This window comes from Chionomys nivalis, chromosome 5, assembly GCF_950005125.1.
Source record: "Chionomys nivalis chromosome 5, mChiNiv1.1, whole genome shotgun sequence".
In the NCBI taxonomy this organism is placed as follows: Eukaryota; Metazoa; Chordata; class Mammalia; order Rodentia; family Cricetidae; genus Chionomys; species Chionomys nivalis.
Window position 1 is genome coordinate 10,918,416 of NC_080090.1, and position 13,564 is coordinate 10,931,979.

Consider the following 13,564-nt stretch of genomic DNA (forward strand, 5'->3'; position numbering starts at 1 on the left):
GGAGCTGGATATCCAGGAGTTGTGAACCACCCAATGTGTGGAACCACACCCAGGTCCTCTGCAAGTTATTCCTAATTGCTGAGCCATCTCTGCAACCCCACCCTTCCCCAAACAATGAGAAGGAAGGTTTTAACTTTAACATAGTAAAATTACAGAGTTACAATATTTATATCTACTTTATCTTTCATCATAACGAAGAAAAACTATAACTGTATATATTTTTCAAATCCATCAAAGACTCCAGAAGGATATTATACCACCTAAGTAAACAGGAAGTGCATTGTAAGCAACTTCCAAAACTCTAGAATTGACAGAGACATCTCGCTACCTCGGTAGTCACCCAAAGGTCTTCTGTACTTTTGGGGCATCCATCTTCAGCCTACAGGCCCTTAGTGTCCAGCAGACTTTTTCATGAAACAGGAAATTTCAAAAACAGGTCATGCCTACATTGGCAGTTTGTCAGTCACTTTCTTCTGTGTCCTGCAGAATGTCTAGAAGACTCTTTCATGAAGCAGGAACCCCGAAGGATTGTCTCACCTTTAGGCAATGTTCAGTAGTCATTTCTCTGTGGGTCCTGCATGTCCGGTTCATATAGCATACCATCAAGCAGTCCAGGCAAGAGCAGCTTCTTGCCCAAATGGCTAACCAACACCATAAGGAGCCTCTTTGATGCCCATCATCCTGTTGAAGTAGATTGGTGCTGCCAGGAGCAGATGTGTCTCACTGTCATGAAAAGTCCTAAGTTCTTAAATGTTTTAAATGTCATATTCTGTAGTCTTTGAAGATCTGAAGAACACCTATCTATCTATCTGAAATACATCTCTGTACATCTAGAAAAATCTAACATGACTATAAGCTTGACTATTACACATGATTATCTATTAACTTATGTTTCTTAATTATACATCACATTTTTAAATGAACTGTACAATCACAGTCTTCTTATTCAAGAGCAGAAATATACATATAACAAACTTGACCTAAAACTTGTACCAATAGAGCAATATTCATACCAATGCAAATCTCTATGACATATCCCCCTTTAAATGTAAAGAAACATTTATAAACAATATTTGGAAATTTGGATGTAGTTTTCTCCTAACTGCTTCCTGGTGAAGTAATTTTTGGGGGTGCGCACAGCGACCTTTCAGGAGGTCCTTTTCATCAAACCACAGTAGCCTAGAAGGATTCCACAGGTTCTCATCCTCTGTAGAAGCAAAAGAACCTCTTTTCCAAAGCAACATATCCTTAGACTTAAATTTTGAAGTCAAGAAACCTTTAAAACATATATGTTGGTTTAGCTTAGCAGTCCCCAGAATCAAATGTCTCTCTGCAGTCAAAAAATTCAAAGAAAACACAATAATATACATAATCCAGTCTCTCTGTATATGTTCTTTTTTTAGACAACTTATTTTTTTCTTTACTCCTTTTAATCTATGACTGTCTTTACTCTGTCTCTTTAAAGACTTTACCTATTTTTAACCATTTACTTCTTTTTATAACTGTCTATATTATTTTCCTTCTCTCTCCCAAGCCTACGTTTATTTATTAACACTGTGACACATTTAGACATCTTTTCCATCTGAAGCTGTCTTTGTTGAGTATCTGTAACTCTTTTCTGACTAGACTTCTTAAAATGCTAAGCACTTCTTAAAAATGTAAGCAGCGGCATTGCTAGGGGAAATACGGCCCTGCCTGCTTGCTCTGCCCAGTCCAACATGGCTGAAGCCCTGAAGTCTGTTCAGTGTCTGAGACTACCTGGTGGAAGCCATCCTCGTCACCTCAATTTTGGTAACCAGTCGGCCCATGCTGCCACCAAGCAACGTGTAACACACTGCCCAGAAACCCCATTTAAATGCTTGGCTTCTTGAAAGAGCCAGAGTTCACTGAAAGCCACCATTTTTTGTTTGTTTGTTTTTGTTTTTGTTTTTTGCTACCGCGAATCAGGAAAACCTCTCTTAAAGGAGCTGCTGCATTAAGCCATGCTTAACTCTGTTTTTTGCTGGTTTTTTGTTTGTTTGTTTTTTGGGTTTTTTTTGTGCCTAGAATTCCTTCCTAAACTCCCAGGTTTTAAGTGGATTTTAGTTGGCCATGTTGGCGCCAGTTTGTAGTAGAAAGCCACTTGTTAGTTTCCCAGCTGCCCAGACTCCCAAAAGAACCACACAGAAAACTGTATTAATTAAATCATTGCTTGGCCTATTAGCTCTAACTTCTTGATGGCTAGCTTTTACATCTTAATTTAATCCATTTCCATTATTTTATATTTTACCATGAGGCTTATGGCATAAGGTTCCAGCATGTCTGTCTCCAGCTCCATGACTTCTCCCTGACTCTGCCTCCTTTCTTCCAGCCTTCAGTTTAGTTTTCCCCGCCTAGCTCTGCTCTACCCTATTGCAGGCCTAAGACAGTTTCTTTATTAACCCATGGTAATCACAGCATACAGAGGGGAATCCCACATCAGTGAGAGAGACACCAGCTGGAGAACCTGCTAGGAGCAGCCAGCTCATGGACACTGGAGTGCCAGGAGAGACTGTAAAACCTAACGGCTGTCCTAGCCTTACCTCCGTCATGGGGTTTTCAGTGTTTGTTGGTGGTAAATGCATAATATAAATAGATAGAGAAAGTGTAAAATCCAGTGTGAAGCTCCACAGCTTCAGAATGACTGTTCTGAGTAGAAGTTCGTTCAGATGTATGAGCCTTGGACCTGACTATTGCAATGTGGATTTCTTTATTCCAAAGGTTTTTTTATAATAAATCAGAAGTTAGTCATGAGGTGCCGTTGCTCCTGACCTTTTGGCTGTGAGTTGGAGTGTAGAGTCATCCCGTACTACACCTGCGTTCTCCCAGGGGACTGGAGCCCAGCTTTGTCTACCAATGCGAATGGTTTTGCTGCTTGTTGCCAGCTGGGAAGAGGACACCCTGCTTCATACTAATGGAAGTGGCCAGGAGAGGAGGCAGACAAGGGCAGTGTCCTTGAGTAGACGAGCCTGGAATGGCCCAGTGTCCTGGGTGGTTCCACCTACTTCACACGGGGTCAGGAAGAGAACAGGGTGATGGAGCTACTGAAGCTGGGTAGGGAGACAAGTGGTACCAACTTAGAAAAACAAAACAGAAAACAACTGTGATTTTACTCATTTCTTTTCGTATTTATCTGTTTGGGAGGAGGAGCATGTGTATGCACATGGAAGTCAGAGGACAGTAACCTATGGGAACTGATTCTCTCCTTTCAGTATGAGAGTTCCAGGGATTGAAGTTCCGTCATGAGGCTTGAGGGTGTGTGTCTGACCACTGAGCGTCTCACCAACCCTATTTATTCATTTTTGTTAATTAGGAAAAAATAATGATTGTGCTTGGATGAGAATGAGAGGAAAGAGAGGTTTGCAGAAGCCGAAACACAAGGCACTTGGAAGCAGAGGATTGCCAGGGAGTTGAGACATTTGAGAGCAGCAGTGTGCTCCTTCCTTCCTTCCCACCTTCCTTCCTTGACGGCAGGGGGGGTGTGTGTTTTCTTGTTTGTTTGTTTGTTTGTTTGTTTTATGTGCCAATCCCAGTTCCCCCTTTCTCCTCTTTCTCTCTCTCCCCGCCTTCCCTCCACCCCACCTGGGGTTTGTTTTAAAATGGGGTTTCTCTGTGTAGCCCTGGCTGTCCTAGAACCCATTTTGTAGAACAGGCTGGTCTTGTACTCACAGAGATCTTTGAAAGTGTATGCCACCACCGCCTGGATATAGGCAAACATGTTTCTAAGGCTGTCTGAAAAGCTATATGGTGAGCAAGGAAATTTTGAACCTTTGCTTTTCCTGGACTTTGGTAGATTTTAGAGTTGGGACTACACAGTCTTATTAAAACGAGCTGGGTGCTTTCTCTTTCCATGCTCTGTAGCAGCTGGAAACCAGCACAGAAGCTTTCTGTTCCCTCAGGGAGTAGCTAATGTGCCTTAAATTCACCGAGTCTGAGACTATCTAGGAAGTATTCTGAGAACATTTCCTATTACTCTGGTCATTGCTGTGGTATTTCCTGCCTCCTTGTGAGTCAGTTGCATGAGAGTCATCTCTCTGAAGCTCATAATGTTTCAGTTTATAGTACAGTTACTTTATTCTTACTATTGTCTATCTGAGTGTGCCCTCCTGTTGCCTCCTTTCTGGTTGGTTGGTTTGGACAGTGCTAGGGTTGGATTGAACGTGCACACCCAGTGTGCTGTACTGTGCTCCACACGGCCTGCACTTGCCAGGAACTTGGCTTTCTTGTGCTTTTCAAGTGTTTTATTTTCATTCTTCTTGCTTAATAATGAAAACACTTAAAGCTATCAATTTCCTGTTTCACATGTTGACTGTATCCTAATAATTATGTTGTGTGATATTATCGTTGCCATTAATTTGGAATTCATTTTTAAAACTTACTGTGGTATAATTTATAGATTGCTTTCTGGGTCCACAATTTGATTGCTTTTTTATACACTTATTCATTTCTTTTGCCACTGCTACAGACTGAAATACATAACATTTTCTTCTCTCCACTTCTTCCTCAGATCTGTCTCTACAGCCAGTCTTTCTCCAACCCCTGATAATATCCAATTTGATGTCTGTCCCAGTGCATAAAGCAGTTGTCTTGTAACTCTGACAACCTGAGTTCAGCCCCCAGAACTTGAATAAAGGTAGAAGGTGAGAACAGACCCTACCAAGTTGACCTCTCACCTTCAGACGTGTGCTGTGACACGTCCATCCTACATGTTATACATGTATGTACATACATAATAATAAAGTTAAAACAGTTTTGTTATATAGACTATATAAGTGGGATTATAAGAAATGTAGCCTTTTAAAATATGTATCTGGGTGAAAGCTCTTAAGCCATGGCATGAATGTGGAGGTCAGGATGGCTTCCAGGAATTGGGTTACCTCTTTCCACTGTGGGTTCTGGGGATTGAACTCAGGTTGTCAGTCTTGCTGGCACGTGGTCTTTCTTCCTAAGCCTTCTCACCAACTCTGATTATGATCTTTTTATAAAATGTTTCTGGAACACGTCCCTGGTGGCTAGTCCCATTCAGGATAGAAAAGGGACCTGCATTTAGAGACTGATGCAAAGAACAGCAAATTCCACACAAAGTGTCTGCTGGAACAGGGAGTTGAGCCAGAATAGAGGGGGATTCAGACCAGATCATCAGGAGAAAGGGAATAGGGTGAGTGAGAAAGAGATTCCACTTAAAGAGAATCGATTGTTTGACCCCTCTGTGGATATTAAAAATGATCCTGGTGAGAAGTATAGGGAATGTCCTTGGACTAGATATTGAACCATATTTTATCATTGAAATGTGATTGACGTGATATCTCTAAGGCACTTCATGATTTGCTCTGTGGAGCTGGTTTTTTTTTTCAGTTTGGATCAGTGAAGCTGTAAGATATTTTGTACTTACTGAGACCATGTATCTGATAAAGTGCTCCATAATGGATAAGATGGTGATATTGTAAGTCATTTTATCACAGTATATGTTTTCTCATGTTTTCTCTTTAGTTTTTCAAATGATAGAATTCTTTTTAAAAATACATAAAATACGTCACTTGTCATGTTAATAGTTACAAAAGGTTAAATGTCTTCTATACACAGACAGAACTTTAAGGCATAACTGGTATACATACTAAAGCAAGATATAGTTTGTATCTTCTGGCACCCTAACCTACAACTAATGAGCGGGGTACAGGGCAGGGTGGTGCAGGCAATATCAAAGTAAATGAGTGGGGATGCTCTAAGGATTTGAATAAATAGGTAAATTAAAACTATAGTTTTAAGCAGTAGTCACTTTTAAAAGTGTTTGATTTGGACTTCAAAAGCAGTATTTGTAAATTACTTCCTCTTTTCTTCTATATATTTGCATTTAGATCTGTTTCCCTGTTACTCTTGTTGAGACATTTAAAAAGGCCACCAGTATTCATAATATTAAATCATCTTTTCCTACCATTTGTCACTTTAGATTTTTAATGCATCAACACAGCCGCTGCCCCTTCCCTTTCCTGACATTTGCGTGTTTATGACCACACCGTCTTCCCATTCTGTGACGTGTGCTTCCTCTGTCCTAACCATCCCCTTATCCAGTATGAAGTTCTGTGGTTCTGATGGGTCCCAGTACCAATTCTGACGGCCACTGGGCAGAAGGGCGGTGACACAGCCCTAGTTCACTGCAGTGAGAAAAAGATCTACGTCATGTTTGTGCAGCACCCAGGCTGCTTCTGTCAGCGGAGTGATGGCCAGGCCAACCTGAGACCAGCAAGTTTTTCATGTACTGAATTATTGAGAAGGCAGCGCCCATACCCAGTGCCCCTTTATTGGTAATTCACATTAGTACAACACAGTTGTTAGGAATGGGCCAGTGTGGAGTGGAGTGGGAACGCATCAGTAGAACACTTGCTTAACCTCAGCGCTGGGAAACTGTAATCAGAAAAAAAGAACAAAGAGGAAAAGATAGACGGACTAATACTGATGTTATCCTTGCTACCACAGTGCGTTCTCTGGGTGTCTCTGGTTTTTACTCTTGTCTTTTTTCTGTTGTAGATTATCATGTCTTCAGAGGATCCTCTAAGGGATTTTATAGTTTGATCTGTTTTGTTTTTTATCATGGAAAAAAATGCCTTTATTTTTTTTTAAGCTAGCAAACTTAGATAAGTTTGAGAGTATAGAAATAGGCATGTGTTGATGTGTTAGATTTTATGTTCACTTCTCCCTTGCTTTCAGGCGCTCTGTGAATGTGCGCTCCAGACTCCGTATGACAGCTTGAAACTGGGGATGCTGTCTGTCCTCTCCACGCTGTCAGGGACGATCGCCATCAGACATTACTTCAGTGTGGTTCCAGGTACGGCAGAGACGATGGCAGGATCTTTCTCTGTGAAGACTTCCCTTTGCGGCTGTCGCGTGCTAGGTATTTATTGAGGATGGCACTTAACTAGCACCAATAGTAATAGAAACCGGTGCCTGGATCAGGCTTGCGCTTATTAAGACCTGGGGAGGGACTGCTTACCTTTTCTAATCCGTTGATTTGAACTGAATTAGATGACTCTAATCTACACTTACTTGTTCCAGTCATGACTGCATGGATAGTTTGTTGTAAAGGGAGTTCCTGCCACACGTCCCGACAGAAACGGAAAGCATGATGTTTCTGTTGCTCTCTGAGTGTTTGGCATCTCCTTTGCTGTGCTGATCCATCTGTGGTCTGGATGAGTGCTTCCTACAACTGTTGTAGGAGGGCCCCTTTGTTCTTCCTGGCCACCCAGCTAGCTTAGCCCCCGAAATAACCACACAGAAATTGTATTAATCAAATCACTGCTTGGCCCATTAGTTCTAGCCTCTTATTGGCTATCTCTCACATCTTGATTTAACCCATTTCTAATAATCTGTATATCACCATGAGGTCGTGACTTACCAGGAAAGATTCAGCATGTGTGACCTGGCGGCTCCATGGCAGTTCTCTGACTCTGCTTTCTTCCTCCCAGAATTCAGTTCTGTTTTCTCCGCCTACCTAAGTTCCGCCCTATCAACTAGGCCAAGGCAGTTTCTTTATTCATTTACCAATGAAAGCAACACACAAACAGAAGGACCTCCTACACCACACAATAGACTGAATTGGGGACCAGTAATAAGTGGAAGTGTGGGAGAATCCATTATGGCCATCGATGGTGAACATGAGACATTCAGTTTCTGCAAGGAACTGCCATGGAGCCTGTGTGTCTGTATAAACCATGACCTAGAACCAACAGTGAGGCCACAGTGTGTTGGATGGATTATGTGTGGGTCTGGTGGCTTTGATCTCGGCTGTTCTTTGGCCTCCCCTTCCATGTTCCTACCTTAGGGTTGCAGTCTTTCTAGTGGCCCTGTGAGCTACTTGCTGTCACCTGTTCTGTAGAACAAGGTCTACACTGATCTGTGGTTTAAAGCTATTACACTGTCTTCACACCTCTTCCGTCAGACAGCAATTTTAATTGGATTCCACCAGTAGTTCTGGTGTCTTCAGAGTTGCTCATGGCGCAGTCCTCTGGAGACTCGATGGGACTGGAGAGTCAAAGGCCACCTCATTAATGGTGGAGAGCAGTGGTTCTTAGCCTTCCTAACACTGCGACCCTTTAATGTTCCTCATGTTGTGGGGACTCCACAATAAGGTGATTTTTCTTGCTACTGTAATTTTGCTACTGTTATGAATCATAATATAAATATCTGATATGTAGAATGTCTGGTAGGTGACCCCAGTGAAAGAAAGGGGTCATTGAACCCCCTAAAGGTTCTAGAAGGTGAAGGCTTTTAGCTGAGGGGCCTGAGGGTACTTTCTCCTTTGTTGAATCCTCAACTAGTGTTGTGTTTCATTCATTGACTTATAAGCCAAAACAGGTCATATGGCCAAGCCCAGCTAGGTATGAAAAAATAAGTAACCCTTGATAAAAATAAAACAAGAAAATCACATGGGGTGGGAGAGATTGTTGTAGCTTTCTCTACGAACGGCACATCAGTACCCAGTATGCTTCCAATAAATAATTCGTTTGTTTTGTTTTCCTTGAGTTTTTAAGACAGTGTTTCTCTGTGTGGCCCTGGCTATTCTGGAACTTACTCTGTAGACCAGGTTGGCCTTAGACTCACAGAGATCTGCCTGCTTCTGCCTCCTGAGTACTGGAATAAAAGCATGGAATAAAATGGCCTGGAAAATTATTCTTTTTAAATCAGTTACTCTTAGTTTTTTAGCTGACAGGTAACATCTTTCCCTCTGGAACCATGTGACTTTGCCTAGGAGAATTGAATGAATTATAATTAAATTTAAAAAAAAAAATCACCAAGCATGATGGTACACACCTTTAACCCCAGCACTTGGGAGGTGAGAGGCAGGGGAATCTCACTGAGTTCAGGACAGCCAGGGATAAAAAGACTCTGTCTCAAAATAAATAAATAGGTAGGTAGGTAGGTAGGTAGGTAGGTAGGTAGGTAGGTAGGTAGATAAAATAAAAATAAAATAGATCTTATGCCTTAAAAGCATGATAATGGCCAATGTGTGCAAATCCATGTGATGTGAAGAATCTCAGGTTCCATAGATGTGCATAAAGGGTACTAAAGTTCTACAGGAAGTATTGTAGAAGTCAGCAATAGTTATGCTGGCTTAAATTGGGAGAAGCTTCTATTTTCTCTGAGCTTTTCTGCCTCCCTCATCACAAATTTTCTTATAGTAAATTTTAATAGAGGGGAAAAAATCAAGTTATAAAACATCACATGGGCAAGAAAGAATAGCTCATCATTCTAGGAGTTCATTTTCCACAATTCTGAAAAAGAATCTGTAGTTTCGATTTGTAATATTTTGTCGATCTTAAAACACAAGGATTTTAGCTAGCTAGTATTGTCACATCCAGTTAGTAAGTAGTTCCATGTCTTACATTGTCTGGAACCGCCTTGGCTCATGCCTCTTGTAATTTTCAACAATGTCAACTTCATATTCAAGAAATGAGGTCCTCTTGGTGTGAGAGACAAGTTGAAGTGGGCAGGAGTCATAAGAGGAATGAAGAAGACAGAGATCTGATTTTTCTTGAGGCTCACCCACTTACAACCAAGAGCTTCAAACTTGTAAATTAAAATATCTACTGTGTAGGACTTAAACACAGACTGGGGAATCTGAGTTTTCAGAGATAGCGTGGAAGAGTTTTCACGTGGTTAGCTAGTTTTATGACCCTGCTAATGGCTACTGGAAGTCTTTGAACTGGTTTCTTGTGTAAAAATAGGGTTGATTCACAGAATCCCTGTATCTTCGACAGCTGCATGTGTGATCATGGCATGGATTTGTATGTGAACTTTTTGAGGTAAAATCAGCAATTTAGGGCAAGAAAAAGCAAGCACAGTGTTCTTCTTTGACCTTGCTGTATCTGAGAGGACGATGGCAGTGGGGTCGTCCGTTTGGATGAGACTCCAGCTCCAGTGATGCAGTCTGCAGTTGTCTTGGCTTCTGTGCTGTTTCTCAGTCAATTTTCATTAATGTTTTTATGGGGAAAATCCTATATTGATTTTAAATGCAATCATTGAAAAATGGATGGCACACCCCTACTTTACCCCCACCAAGCATGAGGAAATGGTCGTGTTGTATTGTTAATAGAGTTGAGGCAGAAAATACTGTTAGCTTACTAGAAATTTTCTCATAAAACAGAAAATTGAACCTCCAAGATGACTGCTTTCTTAAGCCATATGAATGAATTGTAATCTTGTGTTGCTTTTTTATGCTCATTTAGGAAATGTAGGTTCTTCTCCCAGATCTTCCGATTTAGTCAAATTAGCCCAAGAGTGCTGTTACCATAGCAACAGGGGCATCGCAGCTCATGGAGTGAGAGTGCTGACTAATATAACTGTGTCTTGTCAAGAGAAAGGTAAGTGTGCCCAGTCTGGCAGGGCTCGTGGATGTGGTTGCCTCTGTTATTTTCAGCCTGTGTGCACTGATGTGCAGTTGCATCCATCCACAGTGTTCTAATGCAAGTGTCCTACAGCAGCCTGACCCGTGTGAGCGCTTGTGATTGCACTGTGGGGTTGGAATGTCTGCCTGGGCATTGCCCATTTCCTTCCTCTGTTTGCTGTGGTGTGTGGTGCTGGGGACAGGGGTAGCCCGCATAAGATTCACTCACACAGCAACTGGAAAAGTACTCAGATTATCCAGGTGGCAAGTGCTTTCAATTAGTGGTGGTTGAGCTCTCAGGAACATGATTGCATTTTCATAGAACTCATCTCTAAGGACATGCAACATTGAGCTGACTTGCACAAATAAGGAGGGTATATTGTATTATCTTCCTGGCACCTTTTTAACTATAAGACTAGAAATTCTTCATGCCTGCATTCATGAATGGGACTTGCATTTTGAACAGTGTTCATGCTGACCTTTTTGGGGGCCACAAGCTCACCATTCCTCATCCTGCCTCAGCAGTGTGTGCTCCTAGTCCCAGTGATTCTTCACAGTTTGCCAAGGTCCTACAGTAACTTGGGAAACATTCTCAACCATTTGGTTGAATAACCGAGTCTAGTAAAAAATATTTCTTGTATGCGATGCATAGGTACTGCAGTACGTTCTCAGTGACCTAAGTTACCTGTGGTGTTTACAGCCCAGGGACCTTCAGGCGTTTGGTGGTGCGGTGCTGCAGCTGCAAGACACACCCAGAGCTTGCTTCTTAGGGTCAGGACTTTGTAAGAGTGGCTGACTTTCATGAGAAGCTGAAGGCTGTTAGACTAACTGAAAATACATATGTCTGATGGAGCATGGGTCTCTGCTCCCAGTGTTTTACTTAGTTGAGCTGGTAGTAATATTTCAGGTTCTCGTGATTTATAGCTTCGTGACTTTACCTGTTGATTTAGTGTGAATATTTTATAATCGTCAATAATGCAGTGGAGTTAAAGAAGGTATCTGAAGGTAATCTTTATATTTCAGAAACAATGTGCTTTTGCAAAGTTATTTTTTAAGTTTTTCATGCAGGATATTCGTATTTTGATCGTTCTTTCTCTCTCCAGGAAAGTTAGATTTACTTTGTTTCCTATCTTAGACTTGATGTATCTTTCTCTGTGTGTGTGTGCGCGCACACTAATCTTCTCCTAAAATCACCCTAAAATCCAGTGTTTTCTTCCAGATCTCTTGTCACTGGAGCAAGACGCTGTCTTTGGCTTGGAATCCCTTCTGGTGCTTTGTAGTCAGGATGACAGCCCCGGTGCTCAATCCACTGTGAAGGTGAAGATGACATCACTTAGTATGCTTCCTGTTTCCATAGCTTCACTAGGAATAATCCCTAAGACACAGCACCGACTCTGTCATAGCTCCTCGGTCACTCGATACAGGGCAGAAGCAGCATAAACAAAATGAAGGTTGGAGGGGATGATGCCACTGCTCTGACACAAGTAGGGACCTAGACTTAGCCCATAGGTCATAGTTTGTCATCCCCTGGTTTAAACATTTGCCGTTGGCCTTCACTTTGAAAATTGTCACTATTAGCCTGGTGGTGATGGCACCCCTGTGATCTAGCACTTGGGAGGCAGAGGCAGGCGGATCTCAAGGCCAGCCTGCTCTGCAGCACAAGTTCCAAGACAGCCAGAGCTGTTGCCTGGAGAAAACCTGTCTTGAAAAACAAGTCACTATGACTGGGCCGAGGCACACGCCTTTAATCCTAGCACTTGCGAGGCAGAAGCAGGTGGATCTGTGAGTTCCAGGACAGCCAGGGCTACACAGAGAAACCCTGTCTTGAAATCCAACCTCCACCCACAAAAAAAAAAGTCACTTTGTACTCAGGCTGGTCTGGAACTTACTATGTATGTAGCCCAGGATTACCTTGAATCTGAAACCATTCTCCCATCCCTGCACTCCAGAACGCTGGAATTAGAAGCATGTACTACCATGCCTAGCTTGGTTTGACTGGTAATTGTAACGGCGTAAATGAATGTAGACAGATTATAAAAATATATACAGCTTTAATGGGGAAATAGACTTACAAGACCACAGGTAAAAAAAGGGGCTGCTGGGATCACGCCCGGCAGATTTATCAGTAAACATTAGCCCGAGGCGAACATGCCCCCTAATGGGCGGGGCTTATCCCTACAGGTAATAGCCCAAAAGGAAGTCAAAATTGTAGTATTAGGAGCAGTAGGCTACGTTCCTGGCACCCTGCCGCCTGCATGGCTAGCTTATGCCCCAAAACAATTACACAGAAACTGTATTCTTTTAAACACTGCCTGGCCCATTAGTTATAACCTCTTATTAGCTAGCTCTTACATATTGATCTAACCTATTTCTAATATCCGTATTGCCACTTGAGTGTGGCTTACCGGGACAAGTCTAACGGGCATCCATCTCGGAGCGGAGAATCATGGTGACTGCCTGACTCGGCTTTCTTTCTCCCAGAATTCTGTTCTGTCTACTCCGCCTACCTAATTTTCTGTCCTATCAGGGCCAAGGCAGTTTCTTTATTAACCAATGAAAGTAACACATAGACATCATTTCCCTTCTCCATCACAAAATAGAAATCTGAGACTTGCTGCATATTGTTGTGAGCCGTTTATTAAATTGCTGTGAACTCTTGTGGTGCTCACTGGCAGCATAAATAGGCAGAACTCCAGATCTCTTACACGTTTTAATCTGAGGTACCCCTGATAAGACCATGAAATAAAAACTGGGTAAAATTACTAGCCATTAATGTCTAAGCATTTATTAGTGTCCAGAGCATAGACGATTTAGTCCCTTTAAGAATTTTCACCTTGGGGCTGGAGAGATGGCTCAGAGGTTAAGAGCATTGCCTGCTCTTCCAAAGGTCCTGAATTCAATTCCCAGCAACCACATGGTGGCTCACAACCATCTGTAATGGGGTCTGGTGCCCTCTTCTGTCCTGCAGGCATACACACACAGAATATTGTATACATAATAAATAAATAAATAAATATTTTTTAAGAAAAAAAAGAATTTTCACCTTTAGGGTCTGGGGAGATGGTGTAGCAGTTACAGTGTTTGCTGTGCGAGCAAGAACTCATGTGAATGCCAGGTTGATGTGGTGGCCCACCTGTGATTCCAGCTCAGAAGATGGAAACTGGATCC

The 13,564-nt window shown here is 42.1% G+C and overlaps 1 protein-coding gene across 4 annotated transcripts in view; it reads left to right on the forward strand.

Moving 5' to 3' along the window:
* Window positions 1–13,564, forward strand: part of Ints7 (integrator complex subunit 7) — a 58,857-nt gene that overhangs the window by 21,856 nt on the left and 23,437 nt on the right. For 2 of the 4 annotated variants that reach the window (XM_057770119.1, XM_057770121.1), the window contains exons 8-10: window positions 6,724–6,907; window positions 10,239–10,373; window positions 11,616–11,713. The exons of 1 other annotated variant lie outside the window; for it this stretch is intronic. In XM_057770119.1, the coding sequence (XP_057626102.1) occupies window positions 6,724–6,907; window positions 10,239–10,373; window positions 11,616–11,713 (417 nt within the window). The remainder of the gene's footprint in view (window positions 1–6,723; window positions 6,908–10,238; window positions 10,374–11,615; window positions 11,714–13,564) is intronic. One more of the 4 variants, XM_057770120.1, reaches the window with a different exon arrangement.